General features: G+C 40.0%; 1 protein-coding gene across 1 annotated transcript; it reads left to right on the forward strand.

The window, feature by feature from the left end:
- Positions 1-294: 294 nt before the first annotated feature.
- On the forward strand, positions 295-26,240 carry zpld1a (zona pellucida-like domain containing 1a). Its single transcript, XM_079565668.1, has 11 exons — positions 295-491; positions 2,706-2,819; positions 5,277-5,497; positions 10,294-10,475; positions 14,167-14,239; positions 14,931-15,028; positions 18,039-18,119; positions 18,221-18,392; positions 21,760-21,865; positions 25,201-25,230; positions 26,030-26,240. Exons 2-11 carry the CDS (start codon positions 2,714-2,716, stop codon positions 26,203-26,205), a joined length of 1,245 nt encoding a protein of 414 aa, XP_079421794.1. The 5' UTR covers positions 295-491; positions 2,706-2,713; the 3' UTR covers positions 26,206-26,240.
- The last annotated feature ends 428 nt before the right edge of the window (positions 26,241-26,668 follow it).

Here is a 26,668-nt window from a genome sequence, read left to right on the forward strand (position 1 = left end):
CTCCATGGGCAACCCAGCGCGGCGGGCCCCGGCTCTCCCCCGCCACCGAGGACTCCGCTCACTGAGGGGGGGGGGGGGACGAGAAAAGGGAGCGTCTCCGTCAGCGAGGAAAAGGGCTACAAACCAAGAGCGATGAAAAGATAATTCGACCCCCCGCCCGCCTCTGTTGGACGGACCTCATGCGGCGTCAGAACCATTTGTGTGCGGTGACAGAGCCAGATTGGGCCGAAAAGATATGAGTGGGAAACTTGAAAACCAGCTCACGTTTCAAGGATTTGTATAACACTCTGACACATGACGGACTTTCCCATGTAAGGCCGCGGACAGCTCGTTTTTTTGTTGCCATGTTCAAATAAAGAATCTCTTATGTGTAGCACCCCTTTTTGACCCGCTGCGCCCGCGGCCCCCGTTTCCAGACGCCAGGTAGGGATGCTGTGCGGACCATCGCGGCGACCGTCCCAAGCTTATGGAGAACCGCTAACTTGACCTAGGTAAGGACTTCTTAAGTGTTTGGGGCCGGACAGATTCAATGCAATGATTCCTTTCAATTTAGAGCGCTTTTGTTGAGGTGGGGAGAGTGGCCAAGTACTATTATTTTATATCAATTTTGCTCAGGTAGAAACAGTAATTGGAGCCATCAAATAATTGTGAGAGTGGAAATTTATGTGATTAAATTAAAAAGGCACTGTACCGGATTTTTGCTCATTTGTTTTCTCCTTTAGTATATTGTAAACTCAGTGTTAGAGAAATTACAATTTGTCTGAGAAGATAGATGAAAAAAGGGCAGGATGTCTTATGCAGGAGAAGTTTATTTATCGGTGCGGGACCCGGAGACATGAACTCGAGACATTGCGCTAGTCCTTCTATTCAAGTCTGTCTCTGCTTCCACAGAAGAGGGATAAATACCCTCTCGGAGCCTCAAACTGATACGCAAGCAAACATTCAGTGGCTGAGGGAAGGCGCCTGAGCACCACAGTCAAAGCTACGACAGAGATAGTACGACTGCACAGAATGACCCAGTATGATATATAGCTATTTAATTTACACTCTAACACTCTGATTGTTAACATTTCTGTGACAGTGAACCTGGAAAGTGACCTTGCAAGTTGTGAAATGTGCCTATAAACTCATCCCTGTTGAGAATATGGAAGCAACAATATGTTAGGAAAGTTAATTGAATTTAACTTTATTGACCCACTAGGGGAAATTTGCTCTGGGCACGTAGTAACAATTAATAATAATATAAAATTGGTGATAAAAATAAAATAAGTGCAGATTAGTAAGAATGACTATCATGTTAATTTAGTGGCTTCCTCTTTCAATGTTTGTAATCAGATAATAAGGCTTTTAAAGGTACACTGTGTAACATTTTGGGCTATACTGTTGCCAACAATACAAAACATGCTCCTAATGATCTGCTCAGCACAGAAAATGCTATTTAATGGTGCGTTCCTGTGGTCCTCGGGAATTTATGTGAATGCTCGCTCAGCTGAAAACGACTGGGGAACTCGGGTCAAGACGAGCTTCCCGGGGTCCGCACCTGACCGTTGAAAATCAGCTGATTTGTTATTTAATCGTCTAATGTTTAGTTAAACACTGCTACTTTTTTGAGTTTACTGTTATAGCTGTTGTCATTCTCGGAGTAACAAAATTGCGAGTGAAATGCCGGACATCAATGCTAGCCAAAAGTAAATTACTTTTAATTCATTTTTAACTAACTTTTAAGACGCTAACAACACATTGAAATGATTTGCTCAGCTAAGCGCTAATCAATGATAAAAGACTGTTTTTATTTGATCAAGATCCCCACTTTCCCACATAAAAACCACAAACCAACTGGGGACAATGACGTCTCGGGATTACAAGCACCCCAGTCCACATGAAAGCACCATAAGCAGTGGGTAATCAAAGAATGGATTTGGATGGGAACCTAATCTCAAATTCTGCTGACTTTAGTCACATATCCATGGCAACGAGCTGGAGACGTCCCCACTCCTGGTAAAGTTACAGTCATGTCTTAGCACATAGTACATTTAATCTGACAAAAGGGTTAAAAATAAGTAATGTGGAAATTCTGGTCATTTCTAATCAACACCATGAAAATAGATAAAAAAAATAAAAAAATCTTCATCACTTATTAATTTAGACACAGTGGGAAGAGCAGCCAGTTGTTTCACTAAAGTAAGCGTGACTACTATTACGCAAGTACAAGTAAAAGGTATCGTCTCAAGTTGCTGGAGCAAATGCACGCAATTTAAGTAAAGTGTCTTGTGAGTATGTGATAAGAGGATCATTAGATGCGCACACTGAGATAAGCCATTACGCTCCCGAAATGCCTGTAGTTGACGGGAAATTGTCCGCCGCAATTTCTTTGAAGCCAAAAGCGGCAGGTGTTCACAGATGATTCAATGTGACATTTGTCTGCTTTGATTCTGTTTGGCAGCCGTTTGAATGACGTTCTTGTGAAGTCAAAACTGTAAGATAGCTCCCCAAACCTTCTGGGAGCGCCTCTCCCCTCTGACTCCTGCCGATGAACACAAGAATATCTCCCCCTTTTAAGCATAAAATATGAGATTCCACTTTGAGCCACGTAACCTTTGAGGGTTTTCAGAAGCGACATGTGCAAAAAGGCAGGGTTTTATTTCCCTCTTTCCTTTCTGTATATATTATTTCAGTTGTTAAAGTGCAAATTCTGTCTCTTTCAGGTGCCGAAATGGAACATATATTTCTGATTCTTTTACTTTTTGGTGAGGCATTTTCCGCCGAAGCGCAGTTCAACGGATACAACTGTGACGGCAACTTTCACAGCCGCGTCCCTGGTGAGAGCCCAGACTACAGAGGGAAGAAGAAACGTTCACACTTTTTCCCTCTATTACACCTTGTTGCATGCATACTCATAAACCTGTGTGCAATTTAGGGAGAGAAAAGGTCTGATTTCACACCATTCAAACATGCTACCCACATTTTTCCATGCTAAAGTGCAATAGCTTTAACAAAGAATACGATATTTCAGAGTGAAAAGCGAACTGGCAGGAATACTGTACAAGTATTTACACCAAATCTTTGATCTTTTTATTGTGTATCAATGCTCAACAAGCCATCTTTATGTCACACAGTGTAAGACATATTTGAACCAATGTTAACTTGTTAGTTCTTAGTCTTCCTGGAGTTTTCCATAACAGCAGAAGCATTCAGAAAGTAGTCGAGTAGTGTCATGGCTTACCAGTTGAAAGCTTCAATCTATTAAAGGGATATTTCAGGATTTTTGACATAGGGCCTCATTTCCTAGTTTTCCAGAGTGTTGCTGATTTCCGGAGATATTTTTTTTGTAATTAATGCAGTTCTTATGTTTGAAGAGTTTCGTGGCGCTACGCAAGTGCAAGGCTAGCGCATTTCTATGATATCAGCTAGCCTGCATTAAAAACAGTCTGACCCGCTCCACAGTGCACCTGAGGCAAATCACTTATAACGCCAGACTAACCATATAAATGTCTGTGTCGATAGAGTATTTTTAACCATTTTGCATTTAAAATACCTTATATTTGAGCAGCATCAGCTTCGTGGTTGTATAAGCTACGCAGCGGCGGAGTGATCTGCTAGAAAATAGTCCCTCAAAATGCGATCATTCATGTGATGCAAGGTCAGTTATATTCCAAAAATTATTCTATCGACACAGACATTAATATGGTTAGTCTGGTGTTAAAAGTGATTTGCCTCAGGTGCACTGTGGAGCGGGTCAGACTGTTTTTAATGCAGGCTAGCTGATACCATAGAAATTCACTAGCCTTGCGCCACTAAGCTCTTCAAATATAAGAACTGCATGAATTACAAAAAAAAAATATCTTCATCATCTATCTTAACTAGGAAATGAGCCCCTATGTCAAAAATCCTGAAATATCCCTTTAAGGTTTCTACGATTCTTTAAATGTCAGGATATTAAAATTAAAACAATTGATTTAGGGTGTGCACTGGAAAAAATGCTTAATCTTAACTCGGATGAATTGGTAAAAAGTGCTTGAATTAATCCTGATTTTTAGCAGGTTTGGACTGTGTTGAAATAAGTTTGTCAATGGAGCGTTAAGCGTTAATTTGCTAAATTAACTTATAATAAGAAAAAATGAGACAGAAAAGTATAAGGCAAGATCTTTATCTTTCTTGTTCCAATAGTAATAGGTTAGTCCAAATCTGCACAAAAAATCTGCACTTTTAAGTCATTTTCTTAACAAAGCTGATTATTTTTTCCAGTGTGATGAAATGCTTTCGTCCTGTGAAAACAAAGTGCAAAAAAAGTACTAAAATAAGTAATTTATATTTTCAAAAAGTATACTTGCCATTGATTTGAGCAGGTTAGTAAAGTTTTCTGTCAACAAAAAACTGTTTTTGTACTTGAATAATAAGAAAAAAACATCTATTGCACTTTACCTGAAATATGTTGTTTTTGTGCAAAAATACTTGTTCCACTGGCGGATGTCTTTACTGGGCAAGTCAGAATTACTCAAATTCAAAAGTTCACTTATTTCTGTAATATAACTTAAAATGTGAAACTAATACATGACATAGACTCATTACATGCAAAGTGACATATGTCAAGCCTTTGTTTGTTATAATTTTGATGATTATGGCTTATGGGGTTTTTACAAGCTGAGCCATAATCATCAAAATTATAACAAATGTCAATGTCAGCTTTATTTGTATAGCACGTTCACAACAACACTAAGTGCCCAAAGTGCTTCACATACAGGTACACAATATAAAATTACAGTACAAAACAACAAGAGAAGCACACACAATAGAGTTATAATGCAGCTCAGCTTGAATTGCCAACGCAAACAGATGTGTTTTAAGGGCAGTCTTGAAGGTTTCTATGGTTGGAGCAGCTCTGACATTTAAATAAAGCAAATAAAGGCCATACATATCTCACTTTGCCTGTAATGAGTCTATCATATATTAGTTTCACAGTTTAAGTTGAATAACAGAAGTAAATACACTTTTTAACGATATTCTAATTTTCCGAGTTTCACCTGTATATTTATTGAGTTATCTCATTGATATTTAGTCAATATCAGCTACATACAGTATCCTTTGACTTATCAGCATATTTTTTTAGAAATTTAGACATAAAACACCGTTCTTCAAAAATGATCTATTGTATTTTGAAGAAGCAGCATCTGGTTAAGTTTACTCCCACTCGCACATTTCTTCAAAGACAATTGGGCTGATCTTGGGTTAGAACAACACGTACGCGGAGTTAAAACATTTGGTGTCCTTCCCCGCAGCTGCGCGGGACATCAGCGTGTACTGCGGAGTCCAGACCATCACCCTGAAGGTTAACTTCTGCCCCGTGCTCTACTCCGGTTACACCGACACCGACCTGGCCCTCAACGGTCGCCATGGAGACGCGCACTGCCGCGGATTCATCAATAACAACACCTTCCCCACTCTGGTTATCTTTAGCATCAGCCTGGCCACGCTGGAGTCCTGTGGCAACGCGCTGACGGTAAGAAGCATCCGCGTAATGAGAACATGTCTGGGACCAGAGCCCTGACAAGGAGCCACATTTTCTTACAGAGAAAAAAACTTTCACTTCAGAGCACAAGCAAGTAGGGTGAACATTTGTGCTCACAAAAATAAGAGACCTGATTTACTTTGCATGTACTAAAACACCTGCTAAGTGATAGTCCTTAGTAAAAATAGAGGCAAGTGATGTAGTATGTGTGTTAAAGCTTAGCGCCTCTCACTGAAGCAGAATGAGGGCAAGGCTGGGTTTTGCTCAAGCAGCGTAAAATAATTTGAATATTAAAAATGTGGAGTTCCTTCCAGTCTGTGCACATTGCATATTTAGCCAGTAGTTCAATGCCAAACATAAAGGGAATGCAGTACATGTACATGAATTCTAAACAGAGCCTTCTGCATTCAAGACTTAGTGGCAACATCCTTGTATAAGAAATTGGGCGGGAATGGGCATTATTAGAGTTGTTTAAACTTTACACTTATCATTCTTCAAAAATCTCTTTGACACAAGGGCTGGTCCAAGGTGGGATTCCTGAACCATGTGTGGGGCCTTTCTGTGTGGAGTTCGTATGTTTTCCCCGTGTCCTGTGAGGGAAAAACAAACTGCATGGGCAAGAAAATGAGGACAAGACTGCCAACAAAAAAATACCTTAATCAATTATTAGTTCATATAAAACCAGATGCAGATGGAGGTCATGTTTATAATGCTCCAAAAGATTTAGATTAGTTCAAACGTCTCAAATTGAGCATAATATTTTTACCTCTTGACCCCCAACTGAACCGAGCACATTTTCTCCAGTTTGGCTTTACCCAAATCTGAAAGCTTACAAAAACAACATCAAAATAGTGATGAAAACGAGGATAAAAACGCAACAAAAATGTGACAAAAAAACAAAAACGTGGCAAAAATATGACCAAAAAAAGCAACAAAAGAGTGGCATAAAAAGCGGTGGACAAAGTGACAAAAAAGAGCAACAAAAAAGTGACAAAAAAAAATCAAACAAAAAGCAACATAAAGCGATGAAAATGTGGCAAAAACGTGATGAAAAAATGATGGGAATAAAAATGTCACAAAAGAACAACAACGTGTGGAAAAAGATCCATTTTGATGAGTTTGTAGGTCTTAGCTTTCAAATGAGACGCTACACACTGGCCTAAAGGGCGACGGTAGAGCGGGTCGCCTCATGATTGGAAGGTCGGGTTCGAATCCCAGCTCCTGCAGGTGCAGACTGTCGTTGTGTCCTTGGGCAAGACACTTCACCCATTGCCTCTATGTGAGTGGTTGGTGGTGGTCAGAGGGACCATTGGCGCAGATGTGAGCAGTCTGCCCCAGGGCTACCACCATCAGCATGGAGTGAATGAACCCCCAAGCACTTTGGGTGTGACTTGTGTCATATGAAAAGCGCTATATAAATAAGATTCCCCTTCCCTGATGGACCTTATGGATTTGGGTAAAGCTGAGCTGGAGAAAATGCACTCGGTTAAGATGAGGGTTAAGAGGTTAAATTTGAGTTGTTTTGACTAGTTAATTTGGCATTTGACCTAGATTATTTCACTTGTTCAGGTCTGTTTCTGACTCGATGCAATACATTTTGTCTTTATTTCAGGTTATTTTATCTTCCAATTAGGAAAATTACATTTGTCCCAATGGCAGTTTCATTTTCTTTTTTCAAGCAAGACATATCTGAGTATTCTTGGTCAGATGAAGGGAAAAAAAGTCTATATGTGTGAAGATAAATATTCTCTAATCAAGTAATTTAAAGGGGCTAGATGCAAGTTGGCCATTTTATACTCACTACTGCCACCTCAGGTCATACGTGTAACTACACCTTCTATATTAAGCTCGTGCAGGACGGCAATTCGGACCCGAAGTAACACGTTTTTGAGTGACAGTGCAGGATTTTAGAGGCAGTTGTGGTGAACAGATCTGGGCTCATTCTACACATTAGGTCATTGTTGGAACATGTAGGGGGAGGAAAATACATAATTTTAACATTTGCTTGATGTTTAGTTTTTGTAGTAAAAGTTCGCAGTTCGCAGTTTGACTAGTACTTTCTATTTCTAGTAGTTTCTGTAATACTGCACCTGCTGGCATAGATTTTGACACACTTTTACATCTCAAACACCCCCATTAGGTCAGCTCTCGAAAGCGCATTAAACATGTATGATTGTAGATTTTCAAGTACGAGCTGACAGGACAAACTCCAGCAGTGGGCTTTTCTTTCACAAGGCCCAACGCTCAGCTTGGTTTGAGCACAAAGAGGATCAAAAAGTGTTTCTTCACGGGCGTCTGTCTTCTCCACTCTAGCTGCGCTCTGATGTTGACAACTCCTGTTTATCCTGCACAGGAACCCAGGCCAGTGCTTGTTATCTTGGCGTGGTAAGATCTCACTGGCTCCGTCATGATGACAAGTGGGAGAGGAGAAAAAAAAGACCTGGGTTCTTTAAAGGCATTTTAGAGTGAGGCTGTGCTGAGCTGGTTGCTGCTGTCGTGCTGCACCACATGCGGCGGGACAGTTCCTGGAGGGTGTGTTTTTTCGATAAGGCTGATGGAGTTGAGGATTAGCTGGGTGTATTAGTATGCTCTGTGGAATGGGAGACGCTATCACGGCCTGTCCGGTGTGGCCACAGTGGATTGCGGTGCCAACAGGAAACCGTGTATGATTGTATTTGTTTTATTTAGTTGTTGTTGTGTTCTGCAGGAAAGATTTTAAAGGTAGTTTGCTTTCAAGTCTCTGCAGTAAAAGTGCTTTCTTAACCGGACACATTTTCTCCAGTTAGGCTTTACCCAAATGGAAAAGCTTGAAAAAAAAAAGCTTCATAATAGCGACAAAAACGAGGATGAAAATACAACAAAAACATGACCAAAACATGAGAACACGACATAAAAACTCTCACTTTTGTAGGTCTTAGCTTTCAAATGAGACATTACACTGTTGCTCTCAAGTTGAGAAGCTTTTAGATTTGGGTAAAGCTGAACTGGAGAAAATGTGCTAATTTCAATTGAGGGTTAAGAGGTTAAGACGGAATCAAAATCGTTTTATTGTTACTAACCAGTGTTGGGCAAGTTACTTAAAAATTGTAATATATTTTATATTTTTGATTACAGCTCTAAAAATGTAATATGTTTGTATTACACATTACCGTTTCAAAAATGTAGCTGAGTTACACTACTTTGAGTGACTTTTTGGCAAAATGTAAACTGAAAATAGTAATAATGCCACTGAACAAAAGTGCAGTCGGAGATTTTTTTTTTCCTTTGCTTTCCCGCATTCTCTTGTTTTGTAAAGGCAGATCTACCAGGGTCTAACTTGATATGGCTGGTTGCATGTTATTTCAGGGGAGTTTGGCTTTTTCCCCCTGTTTTTTTCCCCTGTATATATTTTTGTAACTCGTTACTTTTGTAATATGTTACCCCCAACACTGTTACTAACATAGCAATAATGGAAACAGAAGCAACATTGAGGGATAGTGTTTTCCAGAGATACTTTGAACCTCACTCAATTGTAGAATGTTCTTTTTGTGTTCTTGGGCAAGGCACTTTTTCTGTCTTGGAAATGAAAGCTTATATATTTGTGTGTTTGTGAGTGTGAATGGGAAATGGGAATGTAGAGTATATTGTATGTATTACGCCCCCATGTTTGTTCATTATCAGCCACGGCCCCAAACAAATAAACCCGTCCCTTTAAGAGTTGCACTAGTTACAAGAGTCACTGTAGATTTAGATTTATTTTTTATATGCAGTTCCAGGCTCCTCCTGGAACCGCCACCTTAACGTGGTGGAGGGGTTTGAGCACCCGAATGATCCTGGTCGCTCTGTTGTCGGGGGCTCCGTGCCCCTGGGGTCTCCCAGGGCAAACAGGTCATTGGTGACGGGTCAGACAAAGAGCGGTTCAGAAGCCTCTTATTAGAGACTAACAGGTCCGGTTTGAACCATGAGGCCGTCCTTCTGTGGACCCTCCACCTGCAGGAGGAACCATAGGGGCCGGTGCAATGTTATTTGGGCAACTCCAACAGCTGCCCCCACGACCCGGAAACGGAAAAGTTGAAGGAAATGAATGGATGTCATATGCAGGTCAACACACAGTCAACAAAGCTATGAAATGTACTTGGATGAGACAAACCTGTCTCACTTATATAATTAAAAACAGTATAATACACAACAATCTTCATTCAACCACATCCGCATATATAAAAAGTGCAAAGAGAGAGTAGGAGGAAAACATAATACACAAATAATAGTAGTAGTTGAAATAACAGTACTAGCGGAAACCATGCAGTGTGTTTTCTGTAGTAATTGTAATGTAATGTAAAAGTAATAGACTATAAGGAGCAGAGGTGCTTTACTAGAAACATCTTTTAAATCGGACGGGGGACCACAGTTTGTTTCCACAGGTGGAGGGAGGTCAAGGAGGGTAAAGAGTTCAGCTTCCTGACAGTCTTATAGTGGAAGTAGCTGTTCTTCTGTCCACAGTCTCCTCTCTGACAACAGTACACTGAAGAGACAGTGTGATGGGGAGTAAATGTCCTGAATGGAGGGGAAAAGGGCACCAATGTTCTTCTCGGCTGCTCTGATCATGCCCCAGAGGCTCCTACGCGCCGCAAAAGCAATATCACTTGGCGTTCTCATAGAGGATTTTTTATTACTTGCAGAATAATGAAATGCCGTATGAAAGAAAATAAAACTATCTTGTATTTACGCTTCATTATTTGACAGCTTGTTTTTCTTCCTCTCACTATGACGTTTGCACTTCATTTGCTCCTTTCATTTGCCGCGCGCAGGTCTCCACAGCCCATGGCCCTAACGCCTACGGGAACATGTCCCTGGTGCAGATCGGGAGTGTCGCGGGCTACATCGACACCCCGGACCCCTCCACCGTCATCAGCTACCTGCCCGGGCTGCAGTACAAGTTCAGCTGCAGCTACCCACTGGAATACCTGGTCAATAACACACAGCTCGCCACGTAAGTCACTCGAGTGTGCTGTCTCTTGCCCGGACACTGCAGGAGACAGAGCGCACTTTAAAGGCGTAATGATAGTTTCCCTCACTTGGGCTGTAGAGGTACTTGAGGATACAGCCTATTACTTCTCATAGATAAGGGTTATATTGGAGGCAACACAAGAGGTGAATGGATGCCACTTCTCTCCTACTGATACCAGAGCTTGTTTAGATGTAAAACAAAAGGTTCTTCTCTAGTGCATATTGCAAAGGAACATATTTGTATTTTATGTCTGGAAGCGAGAATATTATTACTGCATGACCAATTTGTGAAGCTGGTGGGTGGTTGAACTTTGTATCAATGTTCACATTATCATTTTTAGTTTATTTTGCTGTCAGTTCCACCACAAGACTATGTGCAACACAGGGTATACAGAGCATTCTTAATGAAAGAGCACAGTCTTTCCAAAGAGTGTACGTACGTTGCATGTTGACTAAGGCGCATGTTCAGGCTCATGTTTTCGGCAACTCCACGGTGCAGTTAGAAAAAGGATTTAAAGAAGTAATTTGGGGTCTATGTATGCCCTGAAGAAGGTCGAACGAGACCGAAACGCGTCGGCATGTCCACTTAATAAAGGATTTTTAACCAGGTATCAGAGTGCCTCGGATTTTTCTCTTTTTTTTGTCTATACTTTTGATCCTGAAGAGCACCTGACCTCCTTTACAGACAATTCTACCCACTGAAGCGATCACTTTGTTCCTCTCAAAATAATTTGGGGTCGTGTTGAGACTTGTCTAACAAAGCCTATGATACAATAAGTATAAAAATTAAATGAAATTACAGTCAGAAGCCTCAAAAAGATCCCAAATGACTTCTTTAAATCCTCTTTCTAACTGCCCTGGCAATTATATTTGAGGCTAAATGTATGATATTGTTTAAACAAAGATTGATCTCAATCATCCAGGTAGATACAACAAAAAAGGCTTATTCAACTGGACATTATTTGTACATAGTTGCCTGGTGACTGTGCAATCCACCCAGTCTACCATCTGATGGGACTGAACAGCTTTGGCCCTTGAAGAAGAGAATTAGATGAATCTCGAAACGTTGGCTGACAAGGCCTTGGGAACCCAGGGTGCTGAGGGCGCTGCAGCACCCCCTGGTGGATAGTTTGTGAACTGCAGGCAATATTGACCCCTTAACTCCCACCTGAACCGAGCACTTTTTCTCCAGCTTTACCCCAATCCAAAAGCTTCTGGAAAAAAGGTGTGAAAATAGCAACAAAACTGAGACGAAAACAAGGATGAAAATGTGAAAAAAGTGAGAAAACATTGACGAAAAAGTGACAAAAAATTTGAGAAACATTGAGAAAAAAGTGAGAAAAAGTGAGAAAAATTTGACGAAAAATTGAGAAAAAATGGACGAAAAAGTAATAAGAATTTGACAAAAAAATGTGAATAATTTGACGAAAAAGTGACAAAAAAACTCACGAAAATTTGACAAAAATGAGATGACTGCCCAACAAAAAAAGTGATGAAAAAAAATCTGATGTGAGGAAAAAGATCAATTTAGTTTTTACACTGTTACACTGGCCTACAGGATTTGGGTAAAGCTGAATTGGAGAAAATGCTCTCGGTTCAGGTGGGAGTTATAAATAAATAGGATTTATGCACAGAAAAAGTATTTTGGGGGTAAATTTTGTCCCGCAGCACCCCCTAACTAAAATCTCTTCCCACGGCTCTGTTGGCTGACTATGTATAAATAATGTCCTGTTGAATAAGCCTCCTGTATAATATTGTTTAGTTTGATTTTGAGAAGCGATCATTGATCATCTCCATAGCAACCATTTTGCAACACTTTTGATTTATAGGCTTTTCTTTATTGTCAACACTATTTACATTGTGTGATTCTCATTGAGGACATTAAACTTTTAATGAACACATAGGATTATGTAGAAAACAAAAAAGAGTGAAATAACACCCGACAGCAGAGGTGGGTAAACCCGTGGTCCGGATCCGGCCCCCCAAGCAATTTTGTCTGGCCCTAGACTCTCTTCACACAATTTATGTAATTTTTTCCCACGCGTTTTCCACACTGAAATACGTAGCAGTGTATCAGAGGCACCATGACCATCCCCTGCCAGAGTGATCTCAATAGCTCTGTATTTTTCATTTTTTCATTGTATTCATTTATTTCAAAAGTGACAAAACTGCTAAATCGATGCAGTTTGAATGAAAAGGAGCAGAAAGAAGAGCAATCTTATGATATCTGCCCCTTTGTTAAGTTTACAATCACTTTACATTAATTCTATTATTCTGCAATGGAAGACAGTTGAGCAGAATTAAGTTCAAGTTATCAATTCAGGTTACTCATGTGGCCCCTTGTAAAAAAATAATTGCTCACCCCTGCCCTACAGTATAGTATGTTTTATATGTTTTATATTTTAAATACTTCAAAAGTGCCACTCTTTATTTTTGGCATTTTCTCAATGAGCTTCATAGGGTCACCTGAAATGGTTTCCAACAATCTGTGAAGTGAAAACCATTTCTGCTGACATGAAGCTCATTGAGAAAATGTCAAAAGTGCAAAGTCAGTAATCAAAGCAAAAGGCGGCCATTTTGAAGAATCTAGTTCAACTTTTTTTTGGGTTCAAACATAGTTCCATATGTTTTCAATCATAAATAAATGCCTTCAGTGAAAATCTACAGTGTGAATAGTCCTTAAAGGGGCTAGATGCAAGTTTGTCATTTTTATGCTCTCTACTGCCACCTCAGGTCTTATGCGTAACTGCAGCTTCTATATTAAGCTCATGCATGACGGCACTTTGGACCCAAATTTTAAAAAAATCTGTGACAGTGCAGGATTTTAGAGGCAGTTACATAATTTTAACATTTTTAAACTCTGTATAGTCCCTTTATGTAAAAGAATAACCAATATAAAAAGGTGTTTTGAAAGTTTTGACAGATAGGCCTATTGTAACTTACTATATATTTATAGACCTTCATTAATCCATATCCGTATATTTCCATGCATATGGTTTCGATTCATGGTCAATTCCAAGAATACATTCTGATGATCCACTGGCTGATTATGTACAATGACAAAGACTGCGCTGATATTGATTGAAAGCGATGCTATGGAAACACTTAAAATATAATGTACAGGTTGAGAGTTTCTCATTAGTCTCAGAGCGACCCCGTGTAAAAAACAATACTCTACCGCTGATATATATATATTTGACCTATTCAGTGGAGAGTCAAGACACATTTCAATACATCCTCCTTACTGTGTGTTCATTACACTAATTGCAAGCTGCATTGTAAAGTACAGATTATTAACATTTTTCTTAATGTAAAGATTTCAACTGCAATTATAAGTGTCTGGCAGAGTGGAGAATAGACTTTTCTAATGGGGTCATTTGTAATGTCTTGTTCATAAACATTTTCAGTGTTCATTACGCCTGGCTCACTAGGTTGTGTTATTATCGAAATACATCCTCCCGCAGGTAAACTGTCTGCGAGGAAATTAAAGCCGCGGCTCAATAACGTGGGGGACATAACTCAGGGACATTTGCAAAAGACTTTCCAGTGTATTTTACAGGCCCGAAAGTACATGTAAAGATGTGAAGAAGACAAACATTTCCACTAAATATCACCAAATGCCACATTAAAGGCACTCGGTGACAGATCTTCTTTTATTTTTATCTCTAATAAAGGTCAGCCGCTGCGATATCCGTGAAGGAGAGCAACGGTACGTTCGTCAGCACGCTCAACCTGCTCCTCTACAACGTAAGTTCACCCGAGTCCAATGTAAGGACGTGCTGTCATTTGTAGAGGAACTTCTGAACGAATAGATAGTTTTCATGTGACATTCTTGGCGGTCAAAGAGTCTAGCGAGCGCCGCGGTTGCTTAAAATGCTTCCTGCACTCCCCGAAGCGCTATTTAATTAAGATAAATGAAAGTCTGGGTCTTTGTTTATGCAGACTCTCCTCAGAAACAACCGACTCGGAAATGCGACGAGCGCGCTGCTGTGTTGATTTAGCATTAGCCCCTGTGAAATTACCTTAAATTGACAAGCTGTTTACAGGGGTTTTTGAACTTCCGAGTGAATGCCTTTAAAATGTATGTGTAGCCTATGCCTATATTTGCAATGCGACGATCACTTGAGCAGGAAGCGTCACATCATTCGCGCCTTTTTAGATTCGTAACTGCCGCTATTACCCGACGCGATGATCCGTGCACGAAGACAAGGAAGACACCGAGAGCCTGAGAAAGCCCTTTGTGTGCAACTGCAAATTACCTTTAATCCCCTAATTGGAGCAGATTATTCTCAATTTACCGCCAATTCATGTCACAGGCTGGAATCTCTTGTCAACTCGATCCCAAATATGAATTACAAGTGGAAGTGCCAAATGACTGCGATCATTTAGGCAGCAAATTGGGTGTTTGAGAAACCGAATGAGCGTTTTGTGCTTCCAGGATTCATCGTACGTTCAGCAGCTGGCGATCCCGATGGCGGGGCTGACTCTGAAGACCAGAGTGTTCGCGGCGGTCAAAGCCTCCAACCTGGACAGACGGTATTGTATCGACATCAATGAATGGGATCAAATTCAGCTTTTTTTGGGGGGGGATATTTCTTTGTACCCGATAGCCATCAAAAGCATAGCGGGTTGCCACGTCCCATTATTCTCACGCTAATCTCATGGTTCTTCGGCTTTATAAAGCGCATGTCATCGAACTGAAACATTAGCCCACGGCAATATGCAAAGTAAAAGTATGCACGAGTGACGCCCACTCAAAGGATGAGGAACAATGGCTGTGAAATGGCATGCCGCTCTGACGCACAGCGGAGACAAAAACGCTGGCCTAAATCTCGAGGAAAGTAAAACACATACTTTAGATTTGCCTGTAAAAGACTGAAGGCAGTTGAAGAAATAATGACAAAGCTGGAAGTGTCTGTGACTGACATCTGCAAAGAATTTTAGATTTCAACCAGGAGAGTGGGCTTTACCATCGAAAAATCTGGTATGTACCTGAAGAATTGAAGAAAAAATTGTCAAAATCACTCAATTTATCACCAAGGCCAGGGACAAGCTCAACAACTCTCTCCATAATGTTGAACTAATGATTGACAAGTATAATCTTAAAAGAGAATATTGTGCACTGCTTGACTTGTCTGTATAGGAAATTGTAGTGACCCAGTGGCTGTATGAGTGGTCAGCATGGCGCCTTTACTTTCCATCACAGTGGTCTCTACAACGCTCCAGGATTGTTTTGTAGGTTTTCAGGAGACAGGGTCCATCAGCAGTGAAAACCTTCCAAACAGTTGACCCTGGAGCGTCCGAGAGACCACTGTGATGGAAAGTAAAGGCGCCGTGCTGACCTCACAAACAGCCACTGGGTCACTACAAGGTCAAATATCAACTTTTTGTTACACATAAAAACTTACATAATGCAGCTTTAAATGAATTTCAACCAATAATACATGCCTTTATTATATTACAGATATTTTTATTGTGGAAAAATCCCTAAAAATGAAACTAAACAAACATGTGTCTTTGCCGTGAGCAGCTCCTCAGACCTGACTGTAACTCTGTAACTTTACTGGGAGTGGGACGTCTCCAGCTCGTCTCCATGGAGATGTCGACTACAGTAAAGGCAGCCAAGTATGAGGTTTGAATAGGTTAGGTCCTCATCTAAACCCATTCTTTGAAAACCAATTACTCACTGCATATAGACTTTACTGTGTCGAGCTGCTGGAGCAACAGGAGAATCCAAAATGTTGCGCAGTGTGGCTTTAAAGCAGTACTAAGTAACTTGTTTCACTTAATAAATCCTTTTCCTAGTCCCTCTGCTGGTAATACGAGTGTTAATGGTATGATTGGAAGGTCTTTCATCTCCCCCTGGTGTCTCTGGCCAGAAAACCACAATTGCAACTTGACTGCCACCGGACCGGAGCCACCAATACACACTAATAGAATCACGAAGAAGAAGCTAACAGGCTAACAGGCAAAGCGCCACTTTAAACAGTATTTACAGACAAGTTTGAGTGAAAAAAATAATTTCCATTGTGTAATTGGATGTACAATATCCCTCTCTCCCTTCACCTTTTCTGTCGGCGTAGTATTTACTCTCACGGACAATTAATACGTTAAAAAATCGCAACTTGCTACGACACCTGCAGTTGCGCTTATGGCTTCTAGGGGCACAAGTTACGTAGTACTGCTTTAATTTATTTGAGTTAAACACAAAAATGCTCTACCCCTGCTGCATCTCTGGTTTTATCATCATGATTATCAACAGAGAATAGCAATTGCTTCAGTTAAAAAAATAAAAATGGATATTGGTATGCGTTTTACATATATACACTGGAAAAAAATAAAATCTTACTGTATCAAGACAAAAAGACTTAAAAGCGCTTCAATTGTTGGAATTTGTGCTAAGCATATGTGGACTATTTTAATACCAATAGAACACAAATGTTTGTTTTTTTGTTGTTGTCTCATTTCAAGTGTTTTTGTCTTATTTTAAGTGTACTAGTTCATTATTTTATTTTATTTTATACAACTTAAAGAGACTAGATGCAAGTTGGCCAGTTTATGCTCACTGCTGCCACCTCAGGCCATACATGTAACTGCACCTTCTATATTAAGCTCGTGCATGACGGCAATTCGGACCTGAAGTGACAGCTTTTTGAGTGACAGTGCAGGATTTTAGAGGCAGCTGTGGTGAACAGGTTTGAGCTCATTCTACACATTAGGACATTGCTGGAACATGTGTGTCGTCCCTTTAATGCTTGTTCCATTGAAAATCTTATTTCAAGACAGTCCAAACTTGCTCAAAGTCAGCATTAAATGTCTTTGTTCAAGCACTTTTAAAGCCATTTTACTGAGATAAGATGGAGATTTTTCCATTGTAAACACTTATTTGTTCATCAATGGAATGTTATCTGATTGTTATAACAGTATGGCTACAACAACAGCACGACTTATGCCCTTCTTAGTTACCTGGTAAAGACACACGATCCAAAACTCTGCAATAACATGACAGTGATGAATAAAGAACGTTATTCACGTTACTAAACTGACTATAAAAAGATGGAGGAGATAGTTAATTAGTTCAACAGGTGCCGTGTATTTGCACTGCGCACATATTGACGGAAATGTAATCACACTTCGAGTTAGCCCTGACAAATTGCCTACATCTCAGTGCCGTTGTTGCGTCTCATTGCTTTCCACAGATCCCTCCACAGAATGCATGGGAAACGCTTTATAATTAGAACTTATGAATGAGGATGTACAGCATATGGTATTCCAGCCCATTGCTCCGTATTCAATTTGCAGAACAATTCCACTGTTTTGGAAAGTTGTTTGACAGCATTGTGAATTTCCAATGACCTTTCACTGGAGGAGAGTTGAACTGAAGCAAAACAGCCCTAGGGAGGAAATAAATTTGAATAACTAAAGTTGCGGAACTGAGAAAAAGTACTTCAGAACGGTTGGCGTTTGGCGAAGCCCTTGTATTACAAAACCAGACTTGAAAATAGCACCAAAAAAGGGATTTTAAAAAGCTGTTTATGTGAAACAGATGGAACGTACTGATGGATTACTGCTACTCCACCCCTTCTGGAAACCCCAACGATGACCTCCGCTACGACCTTTTCTTTAGGTGATGTGCACGCCGAAACAAGTCAGCTCATTTCCTTTCCCTACTGTGTGATAATGATGAGCGCTTTTTTCTCCCCCCCCCCCTTACATTGCCCAAAGCAGCTGCGGTAAGGACCCTCAGACCTCGATCCTGGAGAATGGGAAGAGCCAGATGGGGCGATTTTCCTTTGAAGTGTTCCGCTTCGTAAAACACAAGAACCAGAAGATGTCCACCGTCTTCCTGCACTGCGTCACCAAGCTGTGCCGCTCCGACGACTGCCCCTCGCTGATGTCGGTGAGGCCAACTTATCGTCAAAGTAAGACAGGACTGAGGCGAAGAGGCGGAGGGAAAAGCATTTAACGACAAAGACCATATAATGCCAGGACCAGGCAATCTAGAAAACCAGAAGCAATTTAGAAAACCAGAAGCAATTCATCAAGAGGCGGGTAGAGGAGCTAAAGTATTGACTCAAGTAAGAGTAAACAAGTCCCTGTGGAAAATGCTACTTGAGTACTATGAGTAACTGTTTAACGGTAAAAGTCTGATTTACGATTTAATAGTGATATCAATTATGAGAAACAAAGCCTGAAATTATGGAAAAATCGTAGTATTTCCAAAGGACATGCCAGAAAAATATACAAAATGAATCTTTCTGAAGAATAAAGTACAAGGAACACAAAGTACATCTGGAGGTCACATGAAACTTTTGCCGCTTAAAGATTTGCGCGCTGTGGAAAGAGGAACTATTTTAATTCAAAATCGAGTTGGCCAGTCAAATCAATTCATATTTTTATTTTAGTATTAATAATATGGATGTTTAAAAATCTTTGTTACACACTGTACACTGCACAGTGACACTGTGACTTTTCAGTTTTTTACAGTGCATTTGCTATTTTTAGGTTTGTTGACGCACACTATTACTACTCAAGAATGAGCACAGATACTTCATAATATTATTACTCAAGTAGAAGAATAAAGTACCATTTGGTAAAACTACTCTAAGAAGTACTTGTAAATGGGTAACACTTAATTTTACACAACCCTTGATACATTGTACCTGCCAAATGTAGTACAATGTAATGTGCTCTGTAACAATGTGTAATAACTTGTACCTGTGCAGTACATACATCATGGAATATTATGTAGTTTGGAGGTACATAATGTAATAAGACCTAAGACCTGAACTCTAACCCAAACCTTAAGCCCTAAGGGTCTTATGTCTAATAACATTATGTTCCTCCAAAGTACTAATACACATTATTCCACTGTGTATGTACTGCATAGGTACGAGTTATTACAGATTGTTACAAAGCAGATTACATGATACCACATTTTGTTAGGTACAATGTATCAAGGTGGTGTAAAATAAAGTGTAACCAGTAAAGGTATTTGTACACGTGAGCCATTTCACAAATTAATTTCACAAATTAATTCAAAAGCAACCTGAGAGGAAACATCAATACACTAATGCCCTTTTTCCATGTTGCACTCATTCACCCACACAGTTCAGGGAACAGTACATGGATTTACTCTACTCTGTACTTCTACTATTTCCATTACAAATGCTACTCTTTAGTAATGGGCGGTTCGCTGGAGGAGGGCATGTACATTTCAAATTACATTTCATATTCAAATGCATTTGCAGCAAAGTCCCCATGTGCCATTCTGTCCTAATGTAGAGACACTTCTTTGCTTTAAACACAGAGATTTGCAGCGGGCATTTGTCAACAAGACTTAATGACGTGAGGTAGCGCATATTTATAACCATACTCTTCTGTGTCTTTTATTAAAGCTTTCACGTGTGGCAATAAAATGCCAAGCAAATTTATCAGGTGCCATTAAACCTGCTCATTTATATTCTTTGAGGCTTAGTGTCTGCCTCACAGGATCCCGCTCCCATTTCCTTCAGAGTCTTTGAGCCCTAATTGACAACAGATGCGGGCAGCTTGTAATCTTTAAAAGATCGTAAGACTGTTCACTGTTCAGGGGTGACGGGTGATCAGGCTTTGCTCTTATCAATACAATATTATCTTAAGAAACTCTGTCTCTGCTGCATTTTTCTTCGAACATTGTCACACATGAATAAATAAATGAACGGAAATGAACCTGACGACTATAGAACATGAGCAGAGGCTGGTTGGTCTGTTACATTAAATACATTTTGAAATAAAGTGCTTTGTAGAGGAGTTTCTCACAGAGTTCTTTCTGCTTCTGCTTGAGTCACATCATTTTGAAGTATCAATAGTCTCACTTCAGTAAAAACAAAGTTACTTTGTTCTTAGGGCGAGTGAGTCTGTAAGCAACATAATCTTGGTGTGTTGACATATTAAAAAGATGTAGTGTTTGTGTCTCTTGTATCTTTGAAATCTAGTATTAGTATGAATCTAGTATTACGCACGTTTACATGCATGAGTCCCATGTGTGTTCATTGACATGCACTGTTCCAACCAAATAAACAAATCACTGAAACAGTGCTGAGTACTATTGAAAACAGGAAACGTGAGTGCTTCTGAGGGTCCGTGTTGTTGTACAGGGCTAACAAGCAGGCGCTCCTCCAAGACTGGGCCAGCGGTGCAATGATCAGGAATAATTTGACTTGATTAAGGCTTTATAAAGCAAGTGCAGGAGGTGGAGAAATAAAAAAGTCAAAAAAGAAGTCTGAGGCACTCTGTTGTATAAAAAATTAAGTCCTTTAATGCTGTCCATCTTTCCATTCCAGTACTAGTTTCATCAATTACTTTTCTCCTCTTTCTTGAATTGTTATTTGGTAAAGTTACTCTTACTGGAGTAAAGATGTTGGTTGCTCAACCCACCCATAATACTGTATGGTATGGTTTTATGTGTAAATGTTTTTGAGTTAGTAGTAGTTTATTTGGTAGGGACAGTGCATGTTAATGAAGACGCCACGCCGGATTGTAGCTTTGGACTAATTTCCATCTGTCGTCACCATGCACACTCTCATTCATCCTGGCATATTGTACATGTTTTTAGTGGTAGGGGAAACCGGAGAGAGAGACACGGGGAGAACATGCAAGCTCCTCACAGAAAGGCCCCGTCCCTGGTGGGAATCGAACCCGGAACTTCTAGCTGTAAAGCAAGAGCGCTAACCACTGTACTGTCTTGGTCACATGGTGCCGCTCCAAATACATCCACACAAGACATAATAACAACAAAGACAAGATAACAATAACAAGTTACAAGAATAATAAAATGAAATGCTCCACACGCACTCACAAACCAAATGGAGGATGGAATAGATTAATTTGTATGTTGCACTTTGCTAAAGCCTACAGCCAAAAGAAGCGTCTCAATCTGTAACACAGTAAACCAGTGTTAACCTTTGTGAATTTGCACTGAGCGTTCAAACACTTCTCATTTGTGAACATTTCCCTAAGAACCTAAAGATTCGGCTTCCAATACAAAGCCATGAAACCCATCACCAGTGGATGATCCTCACGTGCTTTCTGCTGCTTTGAAATCCAACAATATATGATCAGATTATGAAACGTCATCTATCTTTGCAATATGAAGAAGTATATTTTTCTCGGCACCAAAGTGACAAATTATACAGCCAGTGAATGCCTTATCACAAAAAAAAAAAAAAAAAGATGACATGAAAAGAAGTTTGACTGCTAACCATATCTGCTTTTACCATTTGTAGCAGATTTGTGGCAGCAGAAAAAAACGCGACGTCTCGGAGGGGAAGGAATCAAACGCAGCATCTGGAAACGCCGTGCTGACTGCCGGGCCTATCATCACGCGGAGTGGTATGGTTTGATAACAATCCTCCCAATCTCCCACTCCTCCTCACAGTCTATTTTTCCTGCTCTAACCGTCCGGCGCAACCTCTCCATCCGAATCGAGACGTCTTCTTTTCATTCAGTCTGAACTACGGTACTTAAGGGGCAGTGCCGGAGATTCTAAAGTAAAAAAAAAACACACACAAAAAACATCCACCGGCATAGCTGTGATTTTCAATAAACGGTTTGAATTGCAATCGTCTCTTTGGGCTGCAGGGCTTTTCGTTGGGCAGAAATCATTTGTACAATACAGATACATTTAGATATGCTTTTACTGCAGCCTTGAGGTACATGGGACGATCATTATGTGAACAAAAAAATGCACTTAGCTTTAGTACGGCAGATTATACATTTTGAGGCCTGTTTTCAAATCATTGCCTATTTTCTGTCTTTATATTAGCATAGCACTTCTTCTTCTCCCATATGTGGTGGCAGCTCTTCCACAAACATGTCTTTATACTTGTTTTGTTAGTGAATTACCAAAAACAAGGAGCCAATGAACTAATATCTGCACCGCCGTAAAGATTTTGAGGAAAACCTGGAAAGTTCTTCTCGTCAGATTCCTTTTTTACTTTTCTGGCGGAGATAGAAGGGGTTGATGGGACGTAGGTGTGTTTTATTTTTTGTTTTATCTTCTTACTCACAAACCACCTGGATGTAACTCACTGTTATGACAACACTACGTGCCCAAAGAATGAGATCAGCTGAACATCCTGAACGACCAGGTTACTCCATCAATCGATTTCGTCTCCCCCGATGGCATGGGCATATTCCAAGTTGGCAATAGTTTAATGAAAAGCAGATGAAGGCGAATGCATCAATGGTTTTTCAAAACAACTTGTAAATAAAGACCGGTGCTCTTCAAGGACAGGGCTTGATGAACATGAAAAAAAAAGAGCGATAGAGACTTGCTTTAGTAAGGCAGCTGTGCTAAATTTTGCTACAGACTCGAGGTCCTCGGACTTCTTGCTTCTGAGTGCCTTCGTTTAGCACAGCTGCCTGACTAAAGCAAGTCTCTACCGCTCTTTTTTTCATCTATCTAATACATACATTATTTACAATAGCTTAAACGAACAGGCCACCGTTTTCACCCCCGTTTGGAGCTATAGGACTACATTGGTAGAGGCGAAATGCTAACAACATCTTTGGTCGTTGTGCGTGACTGAGGGCACACACAACGACCAAGACAGGTACGCATCAACTCGTCTAAGCTCAGCTGAACATATCTCAGTATGGAAAAACGGTGGCTTTCCTTTAACATAACCATTTGAAATTTATCAGATGGTTTATTTTGAAGAAACCATCACAGCCTAAAATGTACTGAAAAGCGCATGCTACGATATTACATTTGTAAAATGAACTGGGCTGATGCTACAGCCGGTTATCGAGGACGTAAGTTTCCAGATAAATTATTCAGATCTACAGACAACTTCAGACTCTCTGGGAGTTGATTCCGTACTTTAATGGTTTTATATGAAACGGCGGTCTGTGCAAAGGCATCTTTTCGGGAAGGCACAGTTTTGGTGAGCAGTGGAACGGGATGTTCGGGTTGTTTGTTCAGAGGAAAGTTTAATTTTCTTTCATTGGGGGTGGAGCAGTTTTATTATTAGATTTGTACATTCAATGAGTTTAGTTTAGTTTAGTGTATTTGTTTTGAGCAGTTGAAATCCTGCTCAAAAAGAGTGGGCCAAAGCAAAAGCTTATAAACGGCCACCCCCGAAATCATTACAATAAGAAATGATATCACAACAATAGTACAAAAGAACATATTACAAAGTACAAAGTATAAGAGCATAGGAACACAGCATGCACACGTGCACACAATATACCCATTTATGATTTAACTTTACACATCATCAATGATACATTTTGCAACATCATATTTTGATCTGCCTCATTAGCAAAAGAGAACCTGAGCGGCTTACAAAGAACCACACTTACAAAGCCCTGTTTGAAATGTTCATATAATTAAAAGAATCAGAAGCGAAGCACAACAACAACAACAACAGTCTCGTTACATGTACGATGTCTGGTACAAAGCAAGTGACAAAAGGCGATCATTAATTACAGATGGTTATCAATGCCAAACATAGTCACTAGTTTTGTGTTAAAAGGCACATTCATATACATATTATCTGTGATCTTGCTACTTCTCAGTTGTCATTTCCATCCTCAATATAGGGGCTAGATGCAAGTTGGCCATTTTATACTCACTACTGCCACCTCAGGTCATACGTGTAACTGCACCTTCTACATTAAGCTGGTGCATGACGGCAATTCGGACCCGAATTAACTTTGAGTGACAGTGCAGGACTTTAGAGGCAGTTGTGGTGAACAGGTCTGAGCTCATTCTACACCTTAGGACATTGTTGAACCATGTAGGGGGAGGAAAATACTTAATTTTCAACATTTTTAAACTCTGTATAGTCCCTTTAATATTTTATATTTACTGAGAATATTGCAGAGATGATAATGAAGGGCTTTTCTGTCATGAGACATCGTACTCACACATGGATCGGCCGCCACAGAGTCCAGATTTGAACTCCACTGAGAGTCTTTGCGATGTACTGGAGAAGGCTTTGCTCAGTGGTCACAATCTCCCATCATCAATACAAGATCTTGGTGAAAAAGTAATGCAACTCTTTTCACTTTGCAGAAGCTCATTGAAACAATGCCACAGAGAATAAGGGCTGTAATCGAAGCTAAAGGCGGTCCAGTGAAATAAGAGAGCGTGTGACCTTCTTTTGGTCTGGCAGTGTGTTTTTGTTTATTTTTTATGATGAAATAATGTATGAAAATATTAAAAGGAGAACAAAATGAAAACCACACTACAATAGTGACACTTTATGCATGACCTATAACCGCACAAGTGACCCCGATAAATACTGCATGCTTTGGTTCAACATCCACTGACCTTATTTCACTAGAAGAGCTAAGAAAAAACATCTCCGAAAGCTCTGATCACATGTCCTTTGACCTGTGAATATTCCTTTACAACCTTTCATTATGATGTTAGTAAACACCAGAAAGAGTCCAGTTCGCTGTGTGCCGTGTTATTGTTTAGAAAAGGGCTGTGGTCTTTTAAGCCTCGTCCTGATTTCTGCCTACCACTGCTTTTAACTGAGATATGATACCCGCGCTGGAAAGATGACAGTTATCTGGGCCGACCTAGATAGCTTGAAAAACGCCCAAAGCCACGGTCTTTATTTTTGTATGCAAATCAGAAATTATCCGCCACGCCAGAAGACCGCTGTAGTGTCTGTTCTTTCATTAAAAAAACTCTTCTCTTGTCCTTTTTGCAGAAGAAACACCGACTAACAACTCTCAATGGGGTAAGACCTCACATTATATGGTTCTATTACACCTAACCTTTAATGATATGATGGTATAATCTGTTTTAAAGTGGCGAATCTTTTCCAAAACTCAATGAAAACCCTGGTATCGGCCTTGCGCCTGGCAGGTGCATTAATGTGGCCCCCTATTCATTATAATTGCACCTGGGTGTGTTATTTTCGAGCCTATTTAAATTGCCTATTGATAACTCCCCCCTGCAATTGTTGCTATCGCACAGGAAGGAGAAGGCGCAAAAGCAATTCAAAGCAATTAGGCTGCAAAGAGAAGCCATCCGTTCAAACAAGGCTTAAAGTGCAGGAGTTCTCCCCAGCTCAAGGCGCGGCGTATCCTTTTTTTGCCTTCCTCTATTCTGCTTTATTTGACTTAAATATCAGTTCGGAAAACGGTCTTTCTGCTGTTTCACCAGATGGATTTCTTACTCTCATTGATTCTGAATGTCATTGCAGTTTGACTCCTGCTGTTCGAAGTCTGAATCGTTTGCACTATCAAATGTCATTGTGTTCGGCAAGGAAATATCCCAGTGTGACATTGAAAGTTCCGTAATCTCGGGCCAGAATAAGAAAACAAACTATTAGATAAAGTGCTCGGTTTTGTAAAGTTGTTCTACCCCTGGGTTTCAGTCACACAACTTTTTTTTTATTTTTACTGCTATGAATTATATAACTAAGAAAATGTACTTGTTACTGGCCACATTTGTAGGTTACGGCCACCCTCAATCCTGAACATGAAAATAAAATTGAATTACTCAGATATTAAGATGTGTGTGTGTCTTTGCAGGTCATCTGAAGGCCCCAACATTCCCAGTGAACTCTGTGACCACTGCTCTCATCTCTGGTGTGGTCATCCTGGGCGTCATGAGCGTGTGCTTCTTCTTATTCTCCCTCTCTCTCCTCAGAGGCAAAAGTCTTCCTGCCAGCAGCCTCACTGGAGCTCGAAACCCCGGCTTCAACTAGAGCCAAGTGAATGTACATACAACTCAACACAAACAGATTCACTCTGTCGCTCAGACTTTCGACATTCACAACGTGATTTTATACCTCAGCCAGAATTTTCAGGTGCTTGGTATAAGTACACAGGTTTATGTTCATGTTATTGTGATAGTGTTTATTTTGTGTCATTTTAGTTTGCACTGCCAAGTATAACAAACTTTATATCCTTTATAAAAACTGTAAATTTACTCAAATGTAATTTATTCTCACAACTAAAAATAACACATTAATGATCATTGGAATTAGTTATTTAGCATAAAAGTACTTAAGATGATTATATCGTAAGCTGCACTGTAATAGTACTTACAATATTAATGAATAGGCTCCTTATTGTCACTTTAACTCACGTGCAATGGACTTGAAGAAGTCTAGTTATTGTGGTAACGACTAAAATGGGATCCATTTAGAAAAATATATTGTTGGATTG

The sequence above is a fragment of the Gobius niger genome (genome assembly GCF_951799975.1).
Source record: "Gobius niger genome assembly, chromosome: 11".
NCBI lineage: Eukaryota > Metazoa > Chordata > Actinopteri > Gobiiformes > Gobiidae > Gobius > Gobius niger.

Coding starts and splice junctions, on each gene's coding strand:
- zpld1a (XM_079565668.1), top strand. CDS start 2,714: ATGGAACATATATTTCTGATTCTTTTACTTTTTGGTGAGGCATTTTCC. Junction 14,240..14,930: donor TCAACCTGCTCCTCTACAAC/GTAAGTTCACCC, acceptor TTGTGCTTCCAG/GATTCATCGTACGTTCAGCA. Junction 15,029..18,038: donor GCCTCCAACCTGGACAGACG/GTATTGTATCGA, acceptor TATGTGAAACAG/ATGGAACGTACTGATGGATT.